The sequence below is a fragment of the Hyla sarda genome, unplaced genomic scaffold (assembly GCF_029499605.1).
Source record: "Hyla sarda isolate aHylSar1 unplaced genomic scaffold, aHylSar1.hap1 scaffold_2008, whole genome shotgun sequence".
NCBI classification, from domain to species: domain Eukaryota; kingdom Metazoa; phylum Chordata; class Amphibia; order Anura; family Hylidae; genus Hyla; species Hyla sarda.
In genome coordinates, this window is record NW_026608669.1 from 13,585 (window position 1) to 41,566 (window position 27,982).

At 51.5% G+C, this 27,982-nt stretch overlaps 1 protein-coding gene across 1 annotated transcript; it reads right to left on the bottom strand.

Annotated features, from left to right (window-relative positions):
* Window positions 1-6,253: 6,253 nt before the first annotated feature.
* On the bottom strand, window positions 6,254-15,759 carry LOC130317706 (endonuclease domain-containing 1 protein-like). The gene is made up of 2 exons (XM_056552847.1): window positions 15,460-15,759; window positions 6,254-6,793 (listed from the first exon to the last, which is right to left on the bottom strand). The coding sequence occupies exons 1-2, from the start codon at window positions 15,757-15,759 to the stop codon at window positions 6,254-6,256; spliced, it is 840 nt and encodes a 279-aa protein (XP_056408822.1).
* Window positions 15,760-27,982: the final 12,223 nt, after the last annotated feature.

Genomic DNA, 27,982 nt, shown 5'->3' on the forward strand with positions numbered 1-27,982 from the left:
GGAATTACACCCGGTATACTTCTCTCCATCCCCTGAGGACACCTACAGGAGAGAACAGGAATTACACCCGGTATACTTCTCTCCATCCTCTGAGGACACCTACAGGAGAGAACAGGAATTACACCCGGTATACTTCTCTCCATCCCCTGAGGACACCTACAGGAGAGAACAGGAATTACACCCAGTATACTTCTCTCCATCCCCTGAGGACACCTACAGGAGATAACAGGAATTACACCCAGTATACTTCTCTCCATCCCCTGAGGACACCTACAGGAGAGAACAGGAATTACACCCGGTATACTTCCCTCCATCCCCTGAGGACACCTACAGAAGAGAACAGGAATTACACCCGGTATACTTCTCTTCATCCAATGAGGACACCTACAGGAGAGAACAGGAATTACACCCGGTATACTTCTCTCCATCCCCTGAGGACACCTACAGGAGAGAACAGGAATTACACCTGGTATACTTCTCTCCATCCCCTGAGGACACCTACAGGAGAGAACAGGAATTACACCCGGTATACTTCTCTCCATCCCCTGAGGACACCTACAGGAGAGAACAGGAATTACACCCAGTATACTTCTCTCCATCCCCTGAGGACACCTACAGGAGAGAACAGGAATTACACCCGATATACTTCTCTCCATCCAATGAGGACACCTACAGGAGAGAACAGGAATTACACCCGGTATACTTCTCTCCATCCCCTGAGGACACCTACAGGAGAGAACAGGAATTACACCCGGTATACTTCTCTCCATCCCCTGAGGACACCTACAGGAGAGAACAGGAATTACACCCGGTATACTTCTCTCCATCCCCTGAGGACACCTAGAGGACAGAACAGGAATTACACCCGGTATACTTCTCTCCATCCCCTGAGGACACCTACAGGAGAGAACAGGAATTACACCCGGTATACTTCTCTCCATCCTCTGAGGACACCTACAGGAGAGAACAGGAATTACACCCGGTATACTTCTCTCCATCCCCTGAGGACACCTACAGGAGAGAACAGGAATTACACCCAGTATACTTCTCTCCATCCCCTGAGGACACCTACAGGAGATAACAGGAATTACACCCAGTATACTTCTCTCCATCCCCTGAGGACACCTACAGGAGAGAACAGGAATTACACCCGGTATACTTCCCTCCATCCCCTGAGGACACCTACAGAAGAGAACAGGAATTACACCCGGTATACTTCTCTTCATCCAATGAGGACACCTACAGGAGAGAACAGGAATTACACCCGGTATACTTCTCTCCATCCCCTGAGGACACCTACAGGAGAGAACAGGAATTACACCTGGTATACTTCTCTCCATCCCCTGAGGACACCTACAGGAGAGAACAGGAATTACACCCGGTATACTTCTCTCCATCCCCTGAGGACACCTACAGGAGAGAACAGGAATTACACCCAGTATACTTCTCTCCATCCCCTGAGGACACCTAGAGGAGAGAACAGGAATTACACCCGATATACTTCTCTCCATCCAATGAGGACACCTACAGGAGAGAACAGGAATTACACCCGGTATACTTCTCTCCATCCCCATAGGACACCTACAGGAGAGAACAGGAATTACACCCGGTATACTTCTCTCCATCCCCTGAGGACACCTACAAGAGAGAACAGGAATTACATCCGATATACTTCTCTCCATCCCCTGAGGACACCTACAGGAGAGAACAGGAATTACACCCGATATACTTCTCTCCATTCTCTGAGGACACCTACAGGAGAGAACAGGAATTACACCCAGTATACTTCTCTCCATCCCCTGAGGACACCTACAGGAGAGAACAGGAATTACACCCGGTATACTTCTCTCCATCCCCTGAGGACACCTACAGGAGAGAACAGGAATTACACCCGGTATACTTCTCTCTATCCCCTGAGGACACCTACAGGAGAGAACAGGAATTACACCCGGTATACTTATGTCCATCCTCTGAGGACACCTACAGGAGAGAACAGGAATTACACCCGGTATACTTCTCTCCACCCCCTGAGGACACCTACAGGAGAGAACAGGAATTACACCCGGTATACTTCATTCTATCCCCTGAGGACACCTACAGGAGAGAACAGGAATTACACCCGGTATACTTCATTCTATCCCCTGAGGACACCTACAGGAGAGAACAGGAATTACACCCGGTATACTTCTCTCCATCCCCATAGGACACCTACAGGAGAGAACAGGAATTACACCCGGTATACTTCTCTCCATCCCCTGAGGACACCTACAGGAGAGAACAGGAATTACACCCGGTATACTTCTCTCCATCCCCTGAGGACACCTACAGGAGACAACAGGAATTACACCCTGTATACTTCTCTCCATCCCCTGAGGACACCTACAGGAGAGAACAGGAATTACACCCAGTATACTTCTCTCCATCCCCTGAGGACACCTACAGGAGACAACAGGAATTACACCCGGTATACTTCATTCCATCCAATGAGGACACCTACAGGAGAGAACAGGAATTACATCCGATATACTTCTCTCCATCCCCTGAGGACACCTACTGGAGAGAACAGGAATTACACTCGGTATACTTCTCTCCATCCCCTGAGGACACCTACAGGAGAGAACAGGAATTACACCCGGTATACTTCTCTCCATCCCCTGAGGACACCTACAGGAGAGAACAGGAATTACACCCGGTATACTTCTCTCCATCACCTGAGGACACCTACAGGAGAGAACAGGAATTACCCCCGGTATACTTCTCTCCATCCCCTGAGGACACCTAGAGGACAGAACAGGAATTACACCCTGTATACTTCTCTCCATCCCCTGAGGACACCTACAAGAGAGAACAGGAATTACATCCGATATACTTCTCTCCATCCCCTGAGGACACCTACAGGAGAGAACAGGAATTACACCCGGTATACTTCTCTCCATCCCCTGAGGACACCTACAGGAGAGAACAGGAATTACACCCGGTATACTTCTCTCCATCCCCTGAGGACACCTACAGGAGTGAACAGGAATTACACCCGGTATACTTCTCTCCATCCCCTGAGGACACCTACAGGAGAGAACAGGAATTACACCCGGTATACTTCTCTCCATCCCCTGAGGACACCTACAGGAGAGAACAGGAATTACACCCGGTATACTTCTCTCCATCCCCTGAGGACACCTAGAGGACAGAACAGGAATTACACCCGGTATACTTCTCTCCATCCCCTGAGGACACCTACAGGAGAGAACAGGAATTACACCCGGTATACTTCTCTCCATCCTCTGAGGACACCTACAGGAGAGAACAGGAATTACACCCGGTATACTTCTCTCCATCCCCTGAGGACACCTACAGGAGAGAACAGGAATTACACCCGGTATACTTCTCTCCATCCCCTGAGGACACCTACAGGAGATAACAGGAATTACACCCAGTATACTTCTCTCCATCCCCTGAGGACACCTACAGGAGAGAACAGGAATTACACCCGGTATACTTCTCTTCATCCAATGAGGACACCTACAGGAGAGAACAGGAATTACACCTGGTATACTTCTCTCCATCCCCTGAGGACACCTACAGGAGAGAACAGGAATTACACCCGGTATACTTCTCTTCATCCAATGAGGACACCTACAGGAGAGAACAGGAATTACACCTGGTATACTTCTCTCCATCCCCTGAGGACACCTACAGGAGAGAACAGGAATTACACCCGGTATACTTCTCTCCATCCCCTGAGGACACCTACAGGAGAGAACAGGAATTACACCCAGTATACTTCTCTCCATCCCCTGAGGACACCTAGAGGAGAGAACAGGAATTACACCCGATATACTTCTCTCCATCCTCTGAGGACACCTACAGGAGAGAACAGGAATTACACCCGGTATACTTCTCTCCATCCCCTGAGGACACCTACAGGAGAGAACAGGAATTACACCCAGTATACTTCTCTCCATCCCGAGGACACCTACAGGAGATAACAGGAATTACACCCAGTATACTTCTCTCCATCCCCTGAGGACACCTACAGGAGAGAACAGGAATTACACCCGGTATACTTCTCTCCATCCCCTGAGGACACCTACAGGAGAGAACAGGAATTACACCCGGTATACTTCTCTCCATCCCCTGAGGACACCTACAGGAGAGAACAGGAATTACACCCGGTATACTTCTCTCCATCCCCTGAGGACACCTACAGGAGAGAACAGGAATTACACCCGGTATACTTCTCTCCATCCAATGAGGACACCTACAGGAGAGAACAGGAATTACACCCGGTATACTTCATTCCATCCAATGAGGACACCTACAGGAGAGAACAGGAATTACACCCGGTATACTTCTCTTCATCCAATGAGGACACCTACAGGAGAGAACAGGAATTACACCCTGTATACTTCTCTACATCCCCTGAGGACACCTAGAGGAGAGAACAGGAATTACACCCAATATACTTCTCTCCATCCAATGAGGACACCTACAGGAGAGAACAGGAATTACACCCGGTATACTTCTCTCCATCCCCTGAGGACACCTACAAGAGAGAACAGGAATTACATCCGATATACTTCTCTCCATCCCCTGAGGACACCTACAGGAGAGAACAGGAATTACACCCGGTATACTTCTCTCCATCCCCTGAGGACACCTACAGGAGAGAACAGGAATTACACCCGGTATACTTCTCTCCATCCCCTGAGGACACCGACAGGAGAGAACAGGAATTACACCCGGTATACTTCTCTCCATCCCCTGAGGACACCTACAGGAGAGAACAGGAATTACACCCGGTATACTTCATTCCATCCAATGAGGACACCTACAGGAGAGAACAGGAATTACACCCGGTATACTTCTCTCCATCCCCTGAGGACACCGACAGGAGAGAACAGGAATTACACCCAGTATACTTCTCTACATCCCCTGAGGACACCTACAGGAGAGAACAGGAATTACACCCGGTATACTTCTCTCCATCCTCTGAGGACACCTACAGGAGAGAACAGGAATTACACCCGGTATACTTCTCTCCATCCCCTGAGGACACCTAGAGGACAGAACAGGAATTACACCCGGTATACTTCTCTCCATCCCCTGAGGACACCTACAGGAGAGAACAGGAATTAGTGGGGACTCCATGGCACCTCCACATCACCCCATTATGATGTCTCACCAAGTTTTCCGTTCCATATCCTCCCCACACTTACACGTTCCCCCTCACGGGGCCCTAAATAACCCAACACCGGCCCCACCTGTACAATTACCAGGAGACCGGGAACATTATGTCCAGAAGGAAGAAACCACAAGACACCGGTGAATATATAACGTCATCTGGTTTATTGAGATATTACTGCTGAGGTCTGGACTGAGGGGAAGACACCATGTGAGATGAGGGGAGGCCAAGAGGTGGCCAAGAGGAGGCCAAGAGGAGATCAAGAGGAGGCCAAGAGGAGATCAAGAGGAGGCCAAGAGGAGGCCAAGAGGAGATCAAGAGGAGGCCAAGAGGAGATCAAGAGGAGGCCAAGAGGAGGCCAAGAGGAGATCAAGAGGAGGCCAAGAGGAGATCAAGAGGAGGCCAAGAGGAGGCCAAGAGGAGATCAAGAGGAGGCCACGGAGGAGACCAAGAGGAGATCAAGAGGAGATCAAGAGGAGGCCAAGAGGAGGCCAAGAGGAGACCAAGAGGAGATCAAGAGGAGATCAAGAGGAGGCCAAGAGGAGGCCAAGAGGAGATCAAGAGGAGATCAAGAGGAGATCAAGAGGAGGCCACGGAGGAGACCAAGAGGAGATCAAGAGGAGATCAAGAGGAGGCCAAGAGGAGGCCAAGAGGAGATCAAGAGGAGATCAAGAGGAGATCAAGAGGAGGCCACGGAGGAGACCAAGAGGAGATCAAGAGGAGATCAAGAGGAGGCCAAGAGGAGGCCAAGAGGAGATCAAGAGGAGATCAAGAGGAGGCCACGGAGGAGACCAAGAGGAGATCAAGAGGAGATTAAGAGGAGGCCACGGAGGAGACCAAGAGGAGGCCAAGAGATGCTAGTACCTGAAGAGCCTCCGCTGGGTTCTTCCTTCTTTATCACACTCAGTGAATAGTGAGAGGTTGGACACTGTGGCCCTGGGGAGCTGAGGTCTGGGCTGACGTGTTGGGGTCCCTGGTGAGTTTGGGTCCCCTTTATGGTCCTTCATACATCAGCCGAGATCTCAGCTTCCTGATGTGAAGGACCTTCTCAGCAGAAGACACATGGGCCCCTCACTGGCAGCCCCCGGAGAACAATGCCACCCGTCCTCCATACACTCCGCCCAGTATGGCCTCCAGCTCGGGGATGGTCTTGGTCACCACATCGTAGGGACTGGTGTTCCGGCCCAATCTTCCCTCCACCCTCCTCGTTCCGTCCGACCTTACACAACAGAAGGCGCTCCAGAAGAAGGTGGGGACATTGACGCGGTTGCGGAGCCATTTGCCCTCCCCGGGGTGGGAGCCGGAGATGATGACCCCACTGAGGACGTAGGTCTGTTGGCAGGAGGTCAGGATCTTGTCCCGCAGGAACGTCTCGTACTGATTCCAGGTCCCACTGTTGAAGGTTGAGTCCTGAGGCGCCATGTTGGTGAAGGTGAAGGTGGAGAGTTGGGACACTCTGCTGTGGTGCCCGCTGGGGTTCACATGACCGCGGCTGTAGCCGGAGTTCCTATAATCGTCATTCACCGCTTGACTATCCTCCACATCCGGCAGGTTCTGCTGCATCGTAGAGCTGGAGGGTTGGAGCATTTCCTTCTGGAAGACTCCGCCCAACTGGGGACAAAAGAGCGGGAGATCCAAATGAGCGCGCCAGGTACGGGACTGGGGGAGTGTACATCACATCTACTGATCCTCTCATCTACTGATCCTCACATCTACTGATCCTAACATCTCATCTACTGATCCTCCACATCCGGCAGGTTCTGCTGCATCGTAGAGCTGGAGGGTTGGAGCATTTCCTTCTGGAAGACTCCGCCCAACTGGGGACAAAAGAGCGGGAGATCCAAATGAGCGCCAGGTACGGGACTGGGGGAGTGTACATCTCATCTACTGATCCTCTCATCTACTGATCCTCACATCTCATCTACTGATCCTCACATCTACTGATCCTCACATCTCATCTACTGATCCTCTCATCTACTGATCCTCACATCTACTGATCCTAACATCTACTGATCCTCACATCTCATCTACTGATCCTAACATCTACTGATCCTCACATCTACTGATCCTAACATCTCATCTACTGATCCTCCACATCCGGCAGGTTCTGCTGCATCGTAGAGCTGGAGGGTTGGAGCATTTCCTTCTGGAAGACTCCGCCCAACTGGGGACAAAAGAGCGGGAGATCCAAATGAGCGCGCCAGGTACAGGACTGGGGGAGTGTACATCTCATCTACTGATCCTCTCATCTACTGATCCTCACATCTCATCTACTGATCCTCACATCTACTGATCCTCACATCTACTGATCCTCACATCTCATCTACTGATCCTCACATCTCATCTACTGATCCTCACATCTCATCTACTGATCCTCTCATCTACTGATCCTCACATCTCATCTACTGATCCTCACATCTACTGATCCTAACATCTCATCTACTGATCCTCCACATCCGGCAGGTTCTGCTGCATCGTAGAGCTGGAGGGTTGGAGCATTTCCTTCTGGAAGACTCCGCCCAACTGGGGACAAAAGAGCGGGAGATCCAAATGAGCGCGCCAGGTACGGGACTGGGGGAGTGTACATCACATCTACTGATCCTCTCATCTACTGATCCTCACATCTACTGATCCTCTCATCTACTGATCCTCACATCTCATCTACTGATCCTCACATCTCATCTACTGATCCTCACATCCCATCTACTGATCCTCTCATCTACTGATCCTCACATCTACTGATCCTCACATCTACTGATCCTCTCATCTACTGATCCTCTCATCTACTGATCCTCTCATCTACTGATCCTCACATCTCATCTACTGATCCTCACATCTCATCTACTGATCCTCACATCTCATCTACTGATCCTCTCATCTACTGATCCTCACATCTACTGATCCTAACATCTACTGATCATCTCATCTACTAATCCTCACATCTACTGATCCTCACATCTACTGATCCTAACATCTACTGATCCTCACATCTACTGATCCTCACATCTACTGATCCTCACATCTACTGATCCTAACATCTACTGATCCTCTCATCTACTGATCCTCACATCTCATCTACTGATCCTCACATCTCATCTACTGGTCCTCACATCTACTGATCCTCTCATCTACTGATCCTCACATCTACTGATCCTAACATCTACTGATCCTCACATCTACTGATCCTCACATCTCATCTACTGATCCTCACATCTCATCTACTGGTCCTCACATCTACTGATCCTCTCATCTACTGATCCTCACATCTACTGATCCTAACATCTACTGATCCTCACATCTCATCTACTGATCCTCTCATCTACTGATCCTAACATCTCATCTACTGATCCTCTCATCTACTGATCCTAACATCTACTGATCATCTCATCTACTGATCCTCACATCTACTGATCCTAACATCTCATCTACTGATCCTCCACATCCGGCAGGTTCTGCTGCATCGTAGAGCTGGAGGGTTGGAGCATTTCCTTCTGGAAGACTCCGCCCAACTGGGGACAAAAGAGCGGGAGATCCAAATGAGCGCGCCAGGTACGGGACTGGGGGAGTGTACATCACATCTACTGATCCTCTCATCTACTGATCCTCACATCCCATCTACTGATCCTCACATCTCATCTACTGATCCTCACATCCCATCTACTGATCCTCACATCTCATCTACTGATCCTCACATCTACTGATCCTAACATCTCATCTACTGATCCTCACATCTACTGATCCTCACATCTACTGATCCTAACATCTACTGATCCTCACATCTCATCTACTGATCCTCACATCTACTGATCATCTCATCTACTGATCCTCACATCTACTGATCCTAACATCTCATCTACTGATCCTCCACATCCGGCAGGTTCTGCTGCATCGTAGAGCTGGAGGGTTGGAGCATTTCCTTCTGGAAGACTCCGCCCAACTGGGGACAAAAGAGCGGGAGATCCAAATGAGCGCGCCAGGTACAGGACTGGGGGAGTGTACATCTCATCTACTGATCCTCTCATCTACTGATCCTCACATCTCATCTACTGATCCTCACATCTCATCTACTGATCCTCTCATCTACTGATCCTAACATCTCATCTACTGATCCTCACATCTCATCTACTGATCCTCTCATCTACTGATCCCCTCATCTACTGATCCTCACATCTACTGATCCTAACATCTACTGATCATCTCATCTACTAATCCTCACATCTCATCTACTGGTCCTCTCATCTACTGATCCTCACATCTACTGATCCTAACATCTACTGATCCTCACATCTCATCTACTGATCCTCACATCTACTGATCCTAACATCTACTGATCCTCACATCTCATCTACTGATCCTCACATCTCATCTACTGGTCCTCTCATCTACTGATCCTCACATCTACTGATCCTAACATCTACTGATCCTCACATCTCATCTACTGGTCCTCACATCTCATCTACTGATCCTCACATCTACTGATCCTCACATCTACTGATCCTAACATCTCATCTACTGATCCTAACATCTACTGATCCTCACATCTCATCTACTGATCCTCACATCTCATCTACTGGTCCTCACATCTCATCTACTGGTCCTCACATCTCATCTACTGATCCTCTCATCTACTGATCCTAACATCTCATCTACTGATCCTAACATCTACTGATCCTCACATCTCATCTACTGATCCTCACATCTCATCTACTGATCCTCACATCTCATCTACTGATCCTCACATCTCATCTACTGGTCCTCACATCTCATCTACTGATCCTCTCATCTACTGATCCTAACATCTCATCTACTGATCCTAACATCTACTGATCCTCACATCTCATCTACTGATCCTCACATCTCATCTACTGATCCTCACATCTCATCTACTGGTCCTCACATCTCATCTACTCATCCTCACATCTCATCTACTGATCCTCTCATCTACTGATCCTAACATCTACTGATCCTCACATCTCATCTACTGGTCCTCACATCTCATCTACTGATCCTCTCATCTACTGGTCCTCACATCTCATCTACTGATCCTCTCATCTACTGATCCTCACATCTCATCTACTGATCCTCACATCTCATCTACTGATCCTCTCATCTACTGATCCTAACATCTCATCTACTGATCCTCACATCTACTGATCCTAACATCTACTGATCATCTCATCTACTGATCCTCACATCTCATCTACTGATCCTCCACACCCGGCAGGTTCTGCTGCATCGTAGAGCTGGAGGGTTGGAGCATTTCCTTCTGGAAGACTCCGCCCAACTGGGGACAAAAGAGCGGGAGATCCAAATGAGCGCGCCAGGTACAGGACTGGGGGAGTGTACATCTCATCTACTGATCCTCTCATCTACTGATCCTCACATCTACTGATCCTCACATCTCATCTACTGGTCCTCACATCTCATCTACTGATCCTCACATCTACTGATCCTCACATCTACTGATCCTAACATCTCATCTACTGGTCCTCACATCTACTGATCCTCACATCTACTGGTCCTCACATCTCATCTACTGATCCTCACATCTACTGATCCTCACATCTCATCTACTGGTCCTCACATCTACTGATCCTCACATCTACTGGTTCTAACCTCTCATTTACTGATCCTCACATCTACTGATCATCACATCTCATCTACTGGTCCTCATATCTCATCTACTGACACTCACATCTACTGATCATCACATCTCATCTACTGATCCTCACATCTACTGATCCTCACATCTCATCTTGTTACGCCTAGCGCTCCGGGTCCCCGCTCCTCCCCGGAGTGCTTACGGCGTCTCTCTCTCCGCAGCGCCCCGGTCGGTCCCGCTGACCGGGAGCGCTGCACTGTCATGGCCGTCGGGGATGCGATTCGCACAGCGGGACGCGCCCGCTCGCGAATCGCATCCCAGGTCACTTACCCGTCCCGGTCCCCTGCTGTCATGTGCTGGCGCGCGCGGCTCCGCTCTCTAAGGCGCGCGCGCGCCAGCTCCCTGAGACTTAAAGGGCCAGTGCACCAATGATTGGTGCCTGGCCCAATTAGCTTAATTGGCTTCCACCTGCTCCCAGACTATATCTGATCACTGCCCCTGCACTCCCCTGCCGGATCTTGTTGCCTTAGAGCCTAGTGAAAGCGTTTCCTTGTGTGTTCCTAGCCTGTGTTCCAGACCTCCTGCCGTTGCCCCTGACTACGATCCTTGCTGCCTGCCCCGACCTTCTGCTACGTCCGACCTTGCTTTTGCCTACTCCCTTGTACCGCGCCTATCTTCAGCAGTCAGAGAGGTTGAGCCGTTGCTAGTGGATACGACCTGGTCACTACCGCCGCAGCAAGACCATCCCGCTTTGCGGCGGGCTCTGGTGAAAACCAGTAGTGACTTAGAACCGGTCCACTAGCACGGTCCACGCCAATCCCTCTCTGGCACAGAGGATCCACTACCTGCCAGCCGGCATCGTGACACATCTACTGATCCTCACATCTACTGATCCTCACATCTACTGATCCTCACATCTACTGATCCTCACATCTCATCTACTGGTCCTCACATCTCATCTACTGATCCTCACATCTCATCTACTGATCCTCACATCACATCTACTGATCCTCACATCTCATCTACTGATCCTCACATCTCATCTACTGATCCTCACATCTCATCTACTGATCCTCACATCTCATCTACTGGTCCTCACATCTCATCTACTGAACCTCACATCTACTGATCCTCACATCTCATCTACTGATCCTAACATCTACTGATCCTCACATCTCATCTACTGATCCTCACATCTCATCTACTGAACCTCACATCTACTGATCCTCACATCTCATCTACTGATCCTAACATCTACTGATCCTCAAATCTACTGATCCTCACATCTCATCTACTGATCCTCACATCTCATCTACTGATCCTCACATCTACTGATCCTCACATCTACTGATCCTCACACCTCATCTACTGGTCCTCACATCTCATCTACTGATCCTCACATCTCATCTACTGGTCCTCACATCTCATCTACTGATCCTCACATCTCATCTACTGATCCTCACATCTACTGATCCTCACATCTCATCTACTGATCCTAACATCTACTGATCCTCAAATCTACTGATCCTCACATCTCATCTACTGATCCTCACATCTCATCTACTGATCCTCACATCTACTGATCCTCACATCTACTGATCCTCACACCTCATCTACTGGTCCTCACATCTCATCTACTGATCCTCACATCTCATCTACTGGTCCTCACATCTACTGATCCTCACATCTACTGATCCTCACATCTCATCTACTGATCCTCACATCTCATCTACTGATTCTCACATCTCATCTACTGATCCTCACATCTACTGATCCTCCCATCTACTGATTCTCACATCTCATCTACTGATCCTCACATCTCATCTACTGATTCTCACATCTCATCTACTGATCCTCACATCTACTGATCCTCCCATCTACTGATTCTCACATCTCATCTACTGATCCTCACATCTACTGATCCTCACATCCCATCTACTGATTCTCATAATTACTGATCCTCACATCTCATGTACTGATCCTCATATCTACTGATCCTCACATCTACTGATCCTCACATCTACTGATCCTCACATCTACTGATCCTCACATCTCATCTCCTGATCCTCACATCTCATGATCCTCATATCTCATCCCCTGATCACCCCTCTGTCCTTCTCCAGACTCCTCTAACCTCCTCCTCCAGACTCCTCTAACCTCCTCCCTCCAGACCCCTCTACCCTCCAGACTCCTCTACCCTCCTCCCTCCAAACTCCTCTACCCTCCTCCCTCCAGACTCCTCTGCCCTCCTCCCTCCAGACTCCTCTGTCCTCCTCCTCCAGACCCCTCTACCCTCCAGACCCCTCTGCCCTCCTCCCTCCAGACCCCTCTACCCTCCTCCTTCCAGAGTCCTCTAACCTCCTCCTCCAGACTCCTCTAACCTCCTCCTCCAGACTCCTCTAACCTCCTCCCTCCAGACTCCTCTAACCTCCTCCCTCCAGACCCCTCTACCCTCCTCCCTCCAGACTCCTCTACCCTCCTCCCTCCAGAGTCCTCTAACCTCCTCGCTCCAGACTCCTCTGCCCTCCTCCCTCCAGACTCCTCTGCCCTCCTCCCTCCCGACTCCTCTGCCCTCCTCCCTCCAGACTCCTCTGTCCTCCTCCAGACCCCTCTACCCTCCTCCCTCCAGACTCCTATAACCTCCTCCTTCCAGACTCCTCTAACCTCCTCCCTCCAGACTCCTCTGCCCTACTCCCTCCAGACTCCTCTGTCCTCCTCCTCCAGACCCCTCTACCCTCCAGACCCCTCTGCCCTCCTCCCTCCAGACCCCTCTACCCTCCTCCTTCCAGAGTCCTCTAACCTCCTCCTCCAGACTCCTCTAACCTCCTCCTCCAGACTCCTCTAACCTCCTCCCTCCAGACTCCTCTAACCTCCTCGCTCCAGACCCCTCTACCCTCCTCCCTCCAGACTCCTCTACCCTCCTCCCTCCAGAGTCCTCTAACCTCCTCGCTCCAGACTCCTCTGCCCTCCTCCCTCCAGACTCCTCTGCCCTCCTCCCTCCCGACTCCTCTGCCCTCCTCCCTCCAGACTCCTCTGTCCTCCTCCAGACCCCTCTACCCTCCTCCCTCCAGACTCCTATAACCTCCTCCTTCCAGACTCCTCTAACCTCCTCCCTCCAGACTCCTCTGTCCTTCTCCTCCAGACCCCTCTACCCTCCTCCCTCCAGACTCCTCTAACCTCCTCCTTCCAGACTCCTCTACCCTCCTCCTCCAGACTCCTCTAACCTCCTCCCTCCAGACTCCTCTGTCCTTCTCCTCCAGACCCCTCTACCCTCCTCCCTCCAGACTCCTCTAACCTCCTCCTCCAGACTCCTCTAACCTCCTCCCTCCAGACTCCTCTGCCCTCCTCCCTCCAGACTCCTCTGTCCTTCTCCTCCAGACCCCTCTACCCTCCTCCTTCCAGACCCCTCTACCCTCCTCCCTCCAGACTCCTCTGCCCTCCTCCCTCCAGACTCCTCTGCCCTCCTCCCTCCAGACTCCTCTGTCCTCCTCCAGACCCCTCTACCCTCCTCCCTCCAGACTCCTCTAACCTCCTCCTTCCAGACTCCTCTACCCTCCTCCTCCAGACTCCTCTAACCTCCTCCCTCCAGACTCCTCTGTCCTTCTCCTCCAGACCCCTCTACCCTCCTCCCTCCAGACTCCTCTAACCTCCTCCTCCAGACTCCTCTAACCTCCTCCCTCCAGACTCCTCTGCCCTCCTCCCTCCAGACTCCTCTGTCCTTCTCCTCCAGACCCCTCTACCCTCCTCCTTCCAGACTCCTCTACCCTCCTCCTGCAGACTCCTCTAACCTCCTCCCTCCAGACTCCTCTGCCCTCCTCCTCCAGACTCCTCTAACCTCCTCCCTCCAGACTCCTCTGTCCTTCTCCTCCAGACTCCTCTAACCTCCTCCCTCCAGACTCCTCTGCCCTCCTGCCTCCAGACTCCTCTACCCTCCTCCCTCCAGACCCCTCTTTCACCTCCTCCCCCATGATATCTGCCATCTGAGGATAGTTAGGAGGCCACAATGCATATTAGTCCGATTCTGCTACAGATTGGGCCAACACTGTAATGTGTACGGTCAGCACAACACTACCACACCATGTCTACTCTTAAAGGGACTCTGTCATCAGTATCACCTGCACTTAGCTTTTATACCAACTTGTAGTGCAGGTGACACTGATCAAAATGAAACGCACCTCATCCCCATCCGTCGCTGCGCTCCACCGTTATAGACCTTTTTGGTGGTATGCTAATGAGCTGCCTCACAGCGGAATGCCGTGAGGGATGGGGATGAGGTGCGTATCATTTTAATCAGTGTCACCCGCACTAAAAGCCTGTATAAAAGCTAAGTGTAGGTGATACTGATGACAGAGTCCCTTTAAGAGCAGACATAGTGTGGTGTTTTGCTGACCGTACACATTACAGTGTTGGCTCAACCTGATGACAGAGTCCCTTTAAATGGATTGTACAGGGTTAGATAAACATGACTACTGGTTTAAAAAAACAGCGCCACACCTGTCTTTTGGTTGTGTCTAGTATTGCAGCATAGCTCTCAATGTGAATATGGTCGGATTGCACAATCTCACACATCCAGTAGAGCGGGGTGGCGCTATTTTTCAGGTACAATGACCCTTCCCTGGATACAAATATACAAAGCCGAGTATTACCGGTCGGACCTTCGTAGATCGGTTCTTACCATTGGCTCCAGGTACCAGTTGGAGGAGGAGAGATCAGGACGAGGCGTGGTGGAAACCTCTAAGATGTATGCCGAGTAGATGGGCACACGTGCCAGGCGGTGGTAGAGGGTGGCATAGTGGTACCCTCCCTGCAGGCACTGGCAGATACTGGCAGTGGTATTGGAGGCCAGGCCCAATGGTTCCTGCCCTCGGTAGAAGAAATTCTGGCAATTTGGGACATCAGAGAAGCTTTGTAGAACCTCACAGAACCCTCCGGAACAGAGAACAAGGAGCACGAGAACTCGCCCAAGAGAGTCCATTCTGGAACAGTCAAACTTGGAGACCTCAAAGTTCCTTCATAAATAGAGCGATAGCGCACGTCACGGAAACAAAACAGCAGATGATCAAATAGAAAGAATTCTCACCGCCCAAAAAGTGCGAGCAGAGGTGAAAAACACCACGAAATGGAAGCATGTCAACCATCTAAGAAAAGGGGTCATGAGAAATATACATGGTGGTGTCCTGGGTCATAGACTCCACTGACCTCTCAGAAGGACACATCTCTAAATATAAAGAGATATACACACACAATATATAGAGATCCATATCCAATATGGCGTCTGACTCCTGGGCAACCTGCAAAAAGTGAAGACCGAGTCCAAGAGAGAAGCATAGAGCAGGTAATACAAAGGAGCAATGTCCAGGAGGAGCCACGGATTCTGAGAAGGTGGTGATGGGTCCACGATATCAATCAGAGAAGTATCGGAAGAGTCAAGGACCATCTTCAGGCCCGTAGAGATCCATTGGATCTCGTGACCTTCACTGCCGCCGGTACCTCCTATGATCGAATTCTCAATGGGACACGACCTTTTTAGAGAAAAAGCCACAGGAACATATGTCTTCCTAGTTTTGGGACAATACTGCATTATTCCCATTTGTAGACGCCTCCGACCTCGTGAAGAACTGAATATAAGCTTCGGGGTTGCAATGTACTGGAGAAGAGAAAGTCTTCAAATGGTTAAAGATGGTGGTGGACAGACGTGAATGTGAGGCGATAAAGATGGCGGTGGACAGATGTGAATGTGAGGCAATAAAGATGGCGGTGGACAGATGTGAATGTGAGGGTTATAGATGGCGGTGGACAGACGTGAATGTGAGGCGATAAAGATGGCGGTGGACAGACGTGAATGTGAGGGTTAAAGATAGCGGTGGACAGACATGAATGTGAGGCGATAAAGATGGCGGTGGACAGACGTGAATGTGAGGGTTATAGATGGCGGTGGACAGACGTGAATGTGAGGGTTAAAGATGGCGGTGGACAGACGTGAATGTGAGGCGATAAAGATGGCGGTGGACAGACGTGAATGTGAGGGTTAAAGATGCCGGTGGACAGACGTGAATGTGAGGGTCATAGATGGCGGTGGACAGACATGAATGTGAGGGATATAGATGGCGGTGGACAGACGTGAATGTGAGGGATATAGATGGCGGTGGACAGACGTGAATGTGAGGGTTAAAGATGGCGGTGGACAGACGTGAATGTGGGGGTTATAGATGGCGGTGGACAGACGTGAATGTGAGGGTTAAAGATGGCGGTGGACAGACGTGAATGTGAAGGTTATAGATGGCGGTGGACAGACGTGAATGTGAGGGTTATAGATGGCGGTGGACAGACGTGAATGTGAGGGTTAAAGATGGCGGTGGGCAGACGTGAATGTGCGGGTTATAGATGGCGGTGGACAGACGTGAATGTGAGGGTTAAAGATGGCGGTGGACAGACGTGAATGTGAAGGTTATAGATGGTGGTGGACAGACGTGAATGTGAGGGTTATAGATGGCGGTGGACAGACGTGAATGTGAGGGTTATAGATGGCGGTGGACAGACGTGAATGTGAGGGTTATAGATGGCGGTGGACAGACGTGAATGTGAGGGATAAAGATGGCGGTGGACAGACGTGAATGTGAGGGTTATAGATGGCGGTGGACAGACGTGAATGTGAGGGATAAAGATGGCGGTAGACAGACGTGAATGTGAGGCGTTAAAGATGGCGGTGGACAGATGTGAATGTGAGGGATAAAGATGGCGGTGGACAGACGTGAATGTGGGGGTTATAGATGGCGGTGGACAGACGTGAATGTGAGGGTTATAGATGGCGGTGGACAGACGTGAATGTGAGGGTTATAGATGGCGGTGGACAGACGTGAATGTGAGGGTTATAGATGGCGGTGGACAGACGTGAATGTGAGGGATAAAGATGGCGGTGGACAGACGTGAATGTGAGGGTTATAGATGGCGGTGGACAGACGTGAATGTGAGGGATAAAGATGGCGGTAGACAGACGTGAATGTGAGGCGTTAAAGATGGCGGTGGACAGACGTGAATGTGAGGCGTTAAAGATGGCGGTGGACAGACGTGAATGTGAGGCGATAAAGATGGCGGTGGACAGACGTGAATGTGAGGGTTATAGATGGCGGTGGACAGACGTGAATGTGAGGGTTATAGATGGCGGTGGGCAGACGTGAATGTGAGGCAATAAAGATGGCGGTGGACAGACGTGAATGTGAGGGTTATAGATGGCGGTGGACAGACGTGAATGTGAGGCGATAAAGATGGCGGTGGACAGACGTGAATGTGAGGCGTTAAAGATGGCGGTGGACAGACGTGAATGTGAGGCGTTAAAGATGGCGGTGGACAGACGGGAATGTGAGGCGATAAAGATGGGGGTGGACAGACGGGAATGTGAGGGTTAAAGATGGCGGTGGACAGACGTGAATGTGAGGGTTATAGATGGCGGTGGACAGACGTGGATGTGAGGGTTAAAGATGGCGGTGGACAGACGCGGCGTTCCTCTCTCTGCAGCGCCCCGGTCAGATCCGCTGACCGGGAGCGCTGCACTGACACTGCCGGCGGGGATGCGATCCGCATAGCGGGACGCGCCCGCTCACGAATCGCATCCCAAGCCACTCACCTGTCCCGGCCCCCGGCTGGCACGTCTCCGCTCCTTAGGGCGCGCGCGCGCGCCAGCTCTCTAAGATTTAAAGGGCCAGTGCACCAGTGATTGGTGCCTGGCCCGATCAGCCTAATTAGCCTCCACCTGCTCCCTGTCTATTTAACCTCACTTCCCCTGCACTCCCTTGCCGGATCTTGTTGCCTTGTGCCAGAGAAAGCGTTTAGTGTTGTCCTAGCCTGTGTTACCTGAACCCTTGCTATCCATCTTGACTACGAACCTTGCCGCCTGCCCCCGACCTTCTGCTACGTCTGACCTTGCCTCTGCCTAGTCCTTCTGTCCCACGCCTTCTCAGCAGTCAGCGAGGTTGAGCCGTTGCCGGTGGATACGACCTGGTTGCTACCGCCGCAGCAAGACCATCCCGCTTTGCGGCGGGCTCTGGTGAAAACCAGTAGCAACCCTAGAACCGGTCCACCGACACGGTCCACGCCAATCCCTCGCTGACGCAGAGGATCCACATCCAGCTAGCCGAATCGTAACAGTAGATCCGGCCATGGATCCCGCTGAGGTGCCGCTGCCAAGTCTCGCTGACCTACCCACGGTGGTCGCCCAGCAATCGCAGCAAATTGCCCAACAAGGACAGCAGCTGTCGCAGTTGACCGCCATGTTACAGCAACTTCTGCCACTGCTACAGCAGCAACCATCTCCTCCGCCAGCTCCGGCACCTCCTCCGCAGCGAGTGGCCGCTCCTAGCCTCCGCTTGTCCCTGCCGGACAAATTTGATGGGGACTCTAGACTCTGCCGTGGCTTCTTGTCTCAATGTTCCCTACATATGGAGATGTTGTCGGACCAATTTCCTACAGAACGGTCTAAGGTGGCGTTCGTAGTGAGTCTTCTATCTGGAAAGGCCTTGTCTTGGGCCACACCGCTCTGGGACCGCAATGATCCTGCCACAGCCACAGTCCAGTCCTTCGCTGAAGTCCGTAGTGTCTTCGAGGAACCATCCCGAGCTTCTTCTGCCGAGACTGCCCTGCTGAACCTGGTCCAGGGTAATTCTTCAGTAGGCGAGTACGCCATCAAATTTCGTACTCTCGCTTCCGAATTATCTTGGAATAACGAGGCCCTCTGCGCGACCTTTAAAAAAGGCCTATCCAGTAACATCAAGGATGTGCTGGCCGCACGAGAGATTCCTGCCAACCTGCATGAACTTATCCATTTGGCCACCCGCATTGACATGCGTTTTTCTGAGAGACACCAGGAGCTCCGCCAGGAAAAAGACCTTGATCTCTGGGCATCTCTCCCACAGTTTCCTTTGCAATCTACCCCTGTGCCTCCCACTGAGGAGCCTATGCAAGTGGATCGGTCTCGCCTGACCCAGGAAGAGAGGACTCGCCGTAGGGAAAAAAATCTATGTCTGTACTGCGCTAGTACCGAACATTTGTTGGTGAATTGCCCTATTCGTCCTCCACGTCTGGGAAACGCACGCACGCAACCTGCTCATGTGGGCCTGGCGTCTCTGGGTACGGAGTCTGCTTCTCCACGTCTCACTGTGCCCGTGCGGATCTCTCCTTCTGCCAACTCCTCCTTCTCAGCCGTGGCCTGCTTGGACTCTGGTGCTTCTGGAAATTTTATTCTGGACTCTTTGGTGAATAAGTTCTGCATCCCGGTGACCTGTTTCGTCAAGCCGCTCTACATTTCTTCGGTCAACGGAGTGAAGTTGGACTGTACTGTGCGTTACCGCACAGAACCCCTCCTTATGTGCATTGGACCCCATCACGAAAAGATTGAATTTTTCGTCCTTCCCAACTGCACCTCTGAAGTCCTCCTCAGTCTGCCATGGCTCCAGCATCATTCTCCCACCCTTGACTGGACCACCGGGGAGATCAAGAATTGGGGTTCTGCTTGCCGCAAGAAATGCCTCACGTCTGCTCCCAGTCCCGTCTGTCCTGTGTCTGGTCTCCCCAAGGCCTATCTGGACTGTGCCGTGCCTCCTCATAGCCCCCGTCCTGGTAACACTCTGCCCCGTGACAAGCTTCACCCTCTGCCCTCCCTCCCCATTCCCACTCCTGCTGAACTGCCTGCCTTTGATGAGGAAACCCTACAATCGCTCCCAGTGTCCTCGTCCCACGTGAAGCAATTACCGGATAAAAAAAGGGGGAGACCTAAGGGGGGGGGGGGTACTGTTACGCCGAGTGCTCCGGGTCCCAGCTCCTCCCCGGAGCGCTCGCGGCATTCCCGCTGACCGGGAGCGCTGCACTGACACTGCCGGCGGGGATGCGATTCGCATAGCGGGACGCGCCCGCTCACGAATCGCGTCCCAAGCCACTCACCTGTCCTGGCCCCCGGCTGTCATGTCCTGGCGCGCGCGTCTCCGGTCCTTAGGGCGCGCGCGCGCCAGCTCTCTAAGATTTAAAGGGCCAGTGCACCAATGATTGGTGCCTGGCCCAATCAGTCTAATTAGCTTCCACCTGCTCCCTGGCTATATTACCTCACTTCCCCTGCACTTCCTTGCCGGATCTTGTTGCCTTGTGCCAGTGAAAGCGTTTAGTGTTGTCCAAAGCCTGTGTTTCCAGACCTTCTGCTATCCTCATTGACTACGAACCTTGCCGCCTGCCCCGACCTTCTGCTACGTCTGACCTTGCCTCTGTCTAGTCCTTCTGTCCCACGCCTTCTCAGCAGTCAGAGAGGTTGAGCCGTTGCCGGTGGATACGACCTGGTTGCTACCGCCGCAGCAAGACCATCCCGCTTTGCGACAGGCTCTGGTGAAAACCAGTAGCAACCCTAGAACAGGTCCACCGACACGGTCCACGCCAATCCCTCGCTGACACAGAGGATCCACATCCAGCCTGTCGAATCGTAACAACGTGAATGTGAGGGTTATAGATGGCGGTGGACAGACGTGAATGTGAGGCATTAAAGATGGCGGTGGACAGATGTGAATGTGAGGGTTATAGATGGCGGTGGACAGACGGGAATGTAAGGGTTAAAGATGGCGGTGGACAGACGTGAATGTGAGGGTTAAAGATGGCGGTGGACAAACGTGAATGTGAGGGTTATAGATGGCGGTGGACAGACGGGAATGTAAGGGTTAAAGATGGCGGTGGACAGACGTGAATGTGAGGGTTATAGATGGCGGTGGACAAACGTGAATGTGAGGGATAAAGATGGCGGTGGACAGACGTGAATGTGAGGGTTAAAGATGGCGGTGGACAGACGTGAATGTGAGGGTTACAGATGGCGATGGACAGACGTGAATGTGAGGGTTATAGATGGCGGTGGACAGACGTGAATGTGAGGGTTAAAGATGGCGGTGGACAGACGTGAATGTGAGGGTTAAAGATGGCGGTGGACAGACGTGAATGTGAGGGATATAGATGGCGGTGGACAGACGTGAATGTGAGGATTAAAGATGGCGGTGGACAGACATGAATGTGAGGGATAAAGATGGCGGTGGACAGACGTGAATGTGAGGGTTATAGACGGCGGTGGACAGACGGGAATGTGAGGCGATAAAGATGGCGGTGGACAGACGTGAATGTGAGGGATAAAGATGGCGGTGAACAGACGTGAATGTGAGGGTTATAGATGGCGGTGGACAGACGTGAATGTGAGGGGTAAAGATGGCGGTGGACAGACGTGAATGTGAGGGTTATAGATGGCGGTGGACAGACGTGAATGTGAGGGTTAAAGATGGCGGTGGACAGATGAGAATGTGAGGGTTATAGATGGAGGTGGACAGACGTGAATGTGAGAGATATAGATGGCGGTGGACAGACGTGAATGTGAGGGTTATAGATGGCGGTGGACAGACGTGAATGTGGGGGTTATAGATGGCTGTGGACAGACGTGAATGTGAGGGTTATAGATGGTGGTGGACAGACGTGAATGTGAGCGTTAAAGATGGCGGTGGACAGACGTGAATGTGAGGGTTATAGATGGCGGTGGACAGACGGGAATGTGGGGGTTATAGATGGCGGTGGACAGACGGGAATGTGAGGGTTATAGATGGCGGTGGACAGACGTGAATGTGAGGGTTATAGATGGCGGTGGACAGACGGAAATGTAAGGGTTAAAGATGGCGGTGGACAAACGTGAATGTGAGGGTTAAAGATGGCGGTGGACAAACGTGAATGTGAGGGTTAAAGATGGCGGTGGACAAACGTGAATGTGAGGGTTAAAGATGGTGGTGGACAGACGTGAATGTGAGGGTTATAGATGGCGGTGGACAGACGTGAATGTGAGGGTTATAGATGGCGGTGGACAGACGGGAATGTGGGGGTTATAGATGGCGGTGGACAGACGTGAATGTGAGGGTTATAGATGGCGGTGGACAGACGTGAATGTGGGGGTTATAGATGGCGGTGGACAGACGTGAATGTGGGGGTTATAGATGGCGGTGGACAGACGTGAATGTGGGGGTTATAGATGGCGGTGGACAGACGTGAATGTGAGGGTTATAGATGGCGGTGGACAGACGTGAATGTGGGGGTTAAAGATGGCGGTGGACAGACGTGAATGTGAGGGTTATAGATGGCGGTGGACAGACGTGAATGTGAGGCGATAAAGATGGCGGTGGACAGACCTGAATGTGGGGGATAAAGATGGCGGTGGACAGACCTGAATGTGAGGGTTATAGATGGCGGTGGACAGACGTGAATGTGAGGGTTATAGATGGCGGTGGACAGACGTGAATGTGAGGGTTAAAGATGGCGGTGGACAGACGTGAATGTGAGGCGATAAAGATGGCGGTGGACAGACGTAAATGTGAGGGTTATAGATGGCGGTGGAGAGACGTGAATGTGAGGGTTATAGATGGCGGTGGACAGACGGGAATGTGAGGGGTAAAGATGGCGGTGGACAGACGTGAATGTGAGGGTTATAGATGGCGGTGGACAGACGGGAATGTGAGGGTTATAGATGGCGGTGGAAAGACGGGAATGTGAGGGATATAGATGGCGGTGGACGGACGTGAATGTGAGGGTTATAGATGGCGGTGGACGGACGGGAATGTGAGGGGTAAAGATGGCGGTGGACAGACGTGAATGTGAGGGTTATAGATGGCGGTGGACAGACGTGAATGTGAGGGTTATAGATGGCGGTGGACAGACGTGAATGTGAGGGATAAAGATGGCGGTGGACAGACGTGAATGTGAGGGTCATAGATGGCGGTGGACAGACGTGAATGTGGGGGTTATAGATGGCGGTGGACAGACGGGAATGTGAGGGTTAAAGATGGCGGTGGACAGACGTGAATGTGAGGGTTATAGATGGCGGTGGACAGACGTGAATGTGAGGGATAAAGATGGCGGTGGACAGACGTGAATGTGAGGGTTATAGATGGCGGTGGACAGACGTGAATGTGAGGGTTATAGATGGCGGTGGACAGACGTGAATGTGAGGGTTATAGATGGCGGTGGACAGACGGGAATGTGAGGGTTATAGATGGCGGTGGACAGACGTGAATGTGAGGGTTATAGATGGCGGTGGACAAATGTGAATGTGAGGGTAAAAGATGGCGGTGGACAGACGGGAATGTGAGGGTTATAGATGGCGGTGGACAGACGTGAATGTGAGGCGATAAAGATGGCGGTGGACAGACGGGAATGTGAGGGTTATAGATGGCGGTGGACAGACGTGAATGTGAGGGTTATAGATGGCGGTGGACAGACGGGAATGTGAGGGTTATAGATGGCGGTGGACAGACGTGAATGTGAGGGTTATAGATGGCGGTGGACAGACGGGAATGTGGGGGATAAAGATGGCGGTGGACAGATGTGAATGTGAGGGATAAAGATGGCGGTGGACAGACGTGAATGTGAGGCGATAAAGATGGCGGTGGACAGACGTGAATGTGAGGGATAAAGATGGCGGTGGACAGACGTGAATTTGAGGGATAAAGATGGCGGTGGACAGACGTGAATGTGAGGGTTATAGATGGCGGTGGACAGACGTGAATGTGAGGGTTATAGATGGCGGTGGACAGACGTGAATGTGAGGGTTATAGATGGCGGTGGACAGACGTGAATGTGAGGGATAAAGATGGCGGTGGACAGACGGGAATGTGAGGGATAAAGACGGCGGTGGACAGACGTGAATGTGAGGGTTATAGATGGCGGTGGACAGACGGGAATGTGAGGGTTATAGATGGCGGTGAACAGACGTGAATGTGAGGGATAAAGATGGCGGTGGACAGACGGGAATGTGAGGGTTATAGATGGCGGTTTACAGACGTGAATGTGAGGGATATAGATGGCGGTGGACAGACGGGAATGTGAGGGTTATAGATGGCGGTGAACAGACGTGAATGTGAGGGTTATAGATGGCGGTTTACAGACGTGAATGTGAGGGATATAGATGGCGGTGGACAGACGGGAATGTGAGGGTTATAGATGGCGGTGGACAGACGGGAATGTGAGGGTTATAGATGGCGGTGGACAGACGTGAATGTGAGGGTTATAGATGGCGGTGGACAGACGGGAATGTGAGGGATAAAGATGGCGGTGGACAAATGTGAATGTGAGGGGTAAAGATGGCGGTGGACAGATGTGAATGTGAGGGTTATAGATGGCGGTGGACAGACGTGAATGTGAGGGTTATAGATGGCGGTGGACAGACGTGAATGTGAGGGTTATAGATGGCGGTGGACAGACGTGAATGTGAGGGTTATAGATGGCGGTTTACAGACGTGAATGTGAGGGTTATAGATGGCGGTGGACAGACGTGAATGTGAGCGTTAAAGATGGCGGTGGACAGACGTGAATGTGAGGGTTATAGATGGCGGTGGACAGACGGGAATGTGGGGGTTATAGATGGCGGTGGACAGACGGGAATGTGAGGGTTATAGATGGCGGTGGACAAACGTGAATGTGAGGGTTAAAGATGGTGGTGGACAGACGTGAATGTGAGGGTTATAGATGGCGGTGGACAGACGTGAATGTGAGGGTTATAGATGGCGGTGGACAGACGGGAATGTGGGGGTTATAGATGGCGGTGGACAGACGTGAATGTGAGGGTTATAGATGGCGGTGGACAGACGTGAATGTGGGGGTTATAGATGGCGGTGGACAGACGTGAATGTGGGGGTTATAGATGGCGGTGGACAGACGTGAATGTGAGGGATATAGATGGCGGTGGACAGACGTGAATGTGAGGGTTATAGATGGCGGTGGACAGACGTGAATGTGAGGGGTAAAGATGGCGGTGGACAGACGTGAATGTGAGGGTTATAGATGGCGGTGGACAGACGGGAATGTGAGGGTTATAGATGGCGGTGGACAGACGTGAATGTGGGGGTTATAGATGGCGGTGGACAGACGTGAATGTGAGGGTTATAGATGGCGGTGGACAGACGTGAATGTGAGGGTTATAGATGGCGGTGGACAGACGTGAATGTGGGGGTTAAAGATGGCGGTGGACAGACGTGAATGTGAGGGTTATAGATGGCGGTGGACAGACGTGAATGTGAGGCGATAAAGATGGCGGTGGACAGACCTGAATGTGGGGGATAAAGATGGCGGTGGACAGACCTGAATGTGAGGGTTATAGATGGCGGTGGACAGACGTGAATGTGAGGGTTATAGATGGCGGTGGACAGACGTGAATGTGAGGGTTAAAGATGGCGGTGGACAGACGTGAATGTGAGGCGATAAAGATGGCGGTGGACAGACGTAAATGTGAGGGTTATAGATGGCGGTGGAGAGACGTGAATGTGAGGGTTATAGATGGCGGTGGACAGACGGGAATGTGAGGGGTAAAGATGGCGGTGGACAGACGTGAATGTGAGGGTTATAGATGGCGGTGGACAGACGGGAATGTGAGGGTTATAGATGGCGGTGGAAAGACGGGAATGTGAGGGTTATAGATGGCGGTGGACGGACGTGAATGTGAGGGTTATAGATGGCGGTGGACGGACGGGAATGTGAGGGGTAAAGATGGCGGTGGACAGACGTGAATGTGAGGGTTATAGATGGCGGTGGACAGACGTGAATGTGAGGGTTATAGATGGCGGTGGACAGACGTGAATGTGAGGGATAAAGATGGCGGTGGACAGACGTGAATGTGAGGGTCATAGATGGCGGTGGACAGACGTGAATGTGGGGGTTATAGATGGCGGTGGACAGACGGGAATGTGAGGGTTAAAGATGGCGGTGGACAGACGTGAATGTGAGGGTTATAGATGGCGGTGGACAGACGTGAATGTGAGGGATAAAGATGGCGGTGGACAGACGTGAATGTGAGGGTTATAGATGGCGGTGGACAGACGTGAATGTGAGGGTTATAGATGGCGGTGGACAGACGTGAATGTGAGGGTTATAGATGGCGGTGGACAGACGGGAATGTGAGGGTTATAGATGGCGGTGGACAGACGTGAATGTGAGGGTTATAGATGGCGGTGGACAAATGTGAATGTGAGGGTAAAAGATGGCGGTGGACAGACGGGAATGTGAGGGTTATAGATGGCGGTGGACAGACGTGAATGTGAGGCGATAAAGATGGCGGTGGACAGACGGGAATGTGAGGGTTATAGATGGCGGTGGACAGACGTGAATGTGAGGGTTATAGATGGCGGTGGACAGACGGGAATGTGAGGGTTATAGATGGCGGTGGACAGACGTGAATGTGAGGGTTATAGATGGCGGTGGACAGACGGGAATGTGGGGGATAAAGATGGCGGTGGACAGATGTGAATGTGAGGGATAAAGATGGCGGTGGACAGACGTGAATGTGAGGGATAAAGATGGCGGTGGACAGATGTGAATTTGAGGGATAAAGATGGCGGTGGACAGACGTGAATGTGAGGGATAAAGATGGCGGTGGACAGACGTGAATTTGAGGGATAAAGATGGCGGTGGACAGACGTGAATGTGAGGGTTATAGATGGCGGTGGACAGACGTGAATGTGAGGGTTATAGATGGCGGTGGACAGACGTGAATGTGAGGGTTATAGATGGCGGTGGACAGACGTGAATGTGAGGGATAAAGATGGCGGTGGACAGACCTGAATGTGAGGGTTATAGATGGCGGTGGACAGACGTGAATGTGAGGGATAAAGATGGCGGTGGACAGACGTGAATGTGAGGGATAAAGATGGCGGTGGACAGACGGGAATGTGAGGGATAAAGACGGCGGTGGACAGACGTGAATGTGAGGGTTATAGATGGCGGTGGACAGACGGGAATGTGAGGGTTATAGATGGCGGTGAACAGACGTGAATGTGAGGGATAAAGATGGCGGTGGACAGACGGGAATGTGAGGGATATAGATGGCGGTGGACAGACGGGAATGTGAGGGTTATAGATGGCGGTGAACAGACGTGAATGTGAGGGTTATAGATGGCGGTGGACAGACATGAATGTGAGGGTTATAGATGGCGGTGGACAGACGGGAATGTGAGGGTTATAGATGGCGGTGGACAGACGGGAATGTGAGGGTTATAGATGGCGGTGGACAGACGTGAATGTGAGGGTTATAGATGGCGGTGGACAGACGGGAATGTGAGGGATAAAGATGGCGGTGGACAAATGTGAATGTGAGGGGTAAAGATGGCGGTGGACAGACGTGAATGTGAGGGTTATAGATGGCGGTGGACAGACGT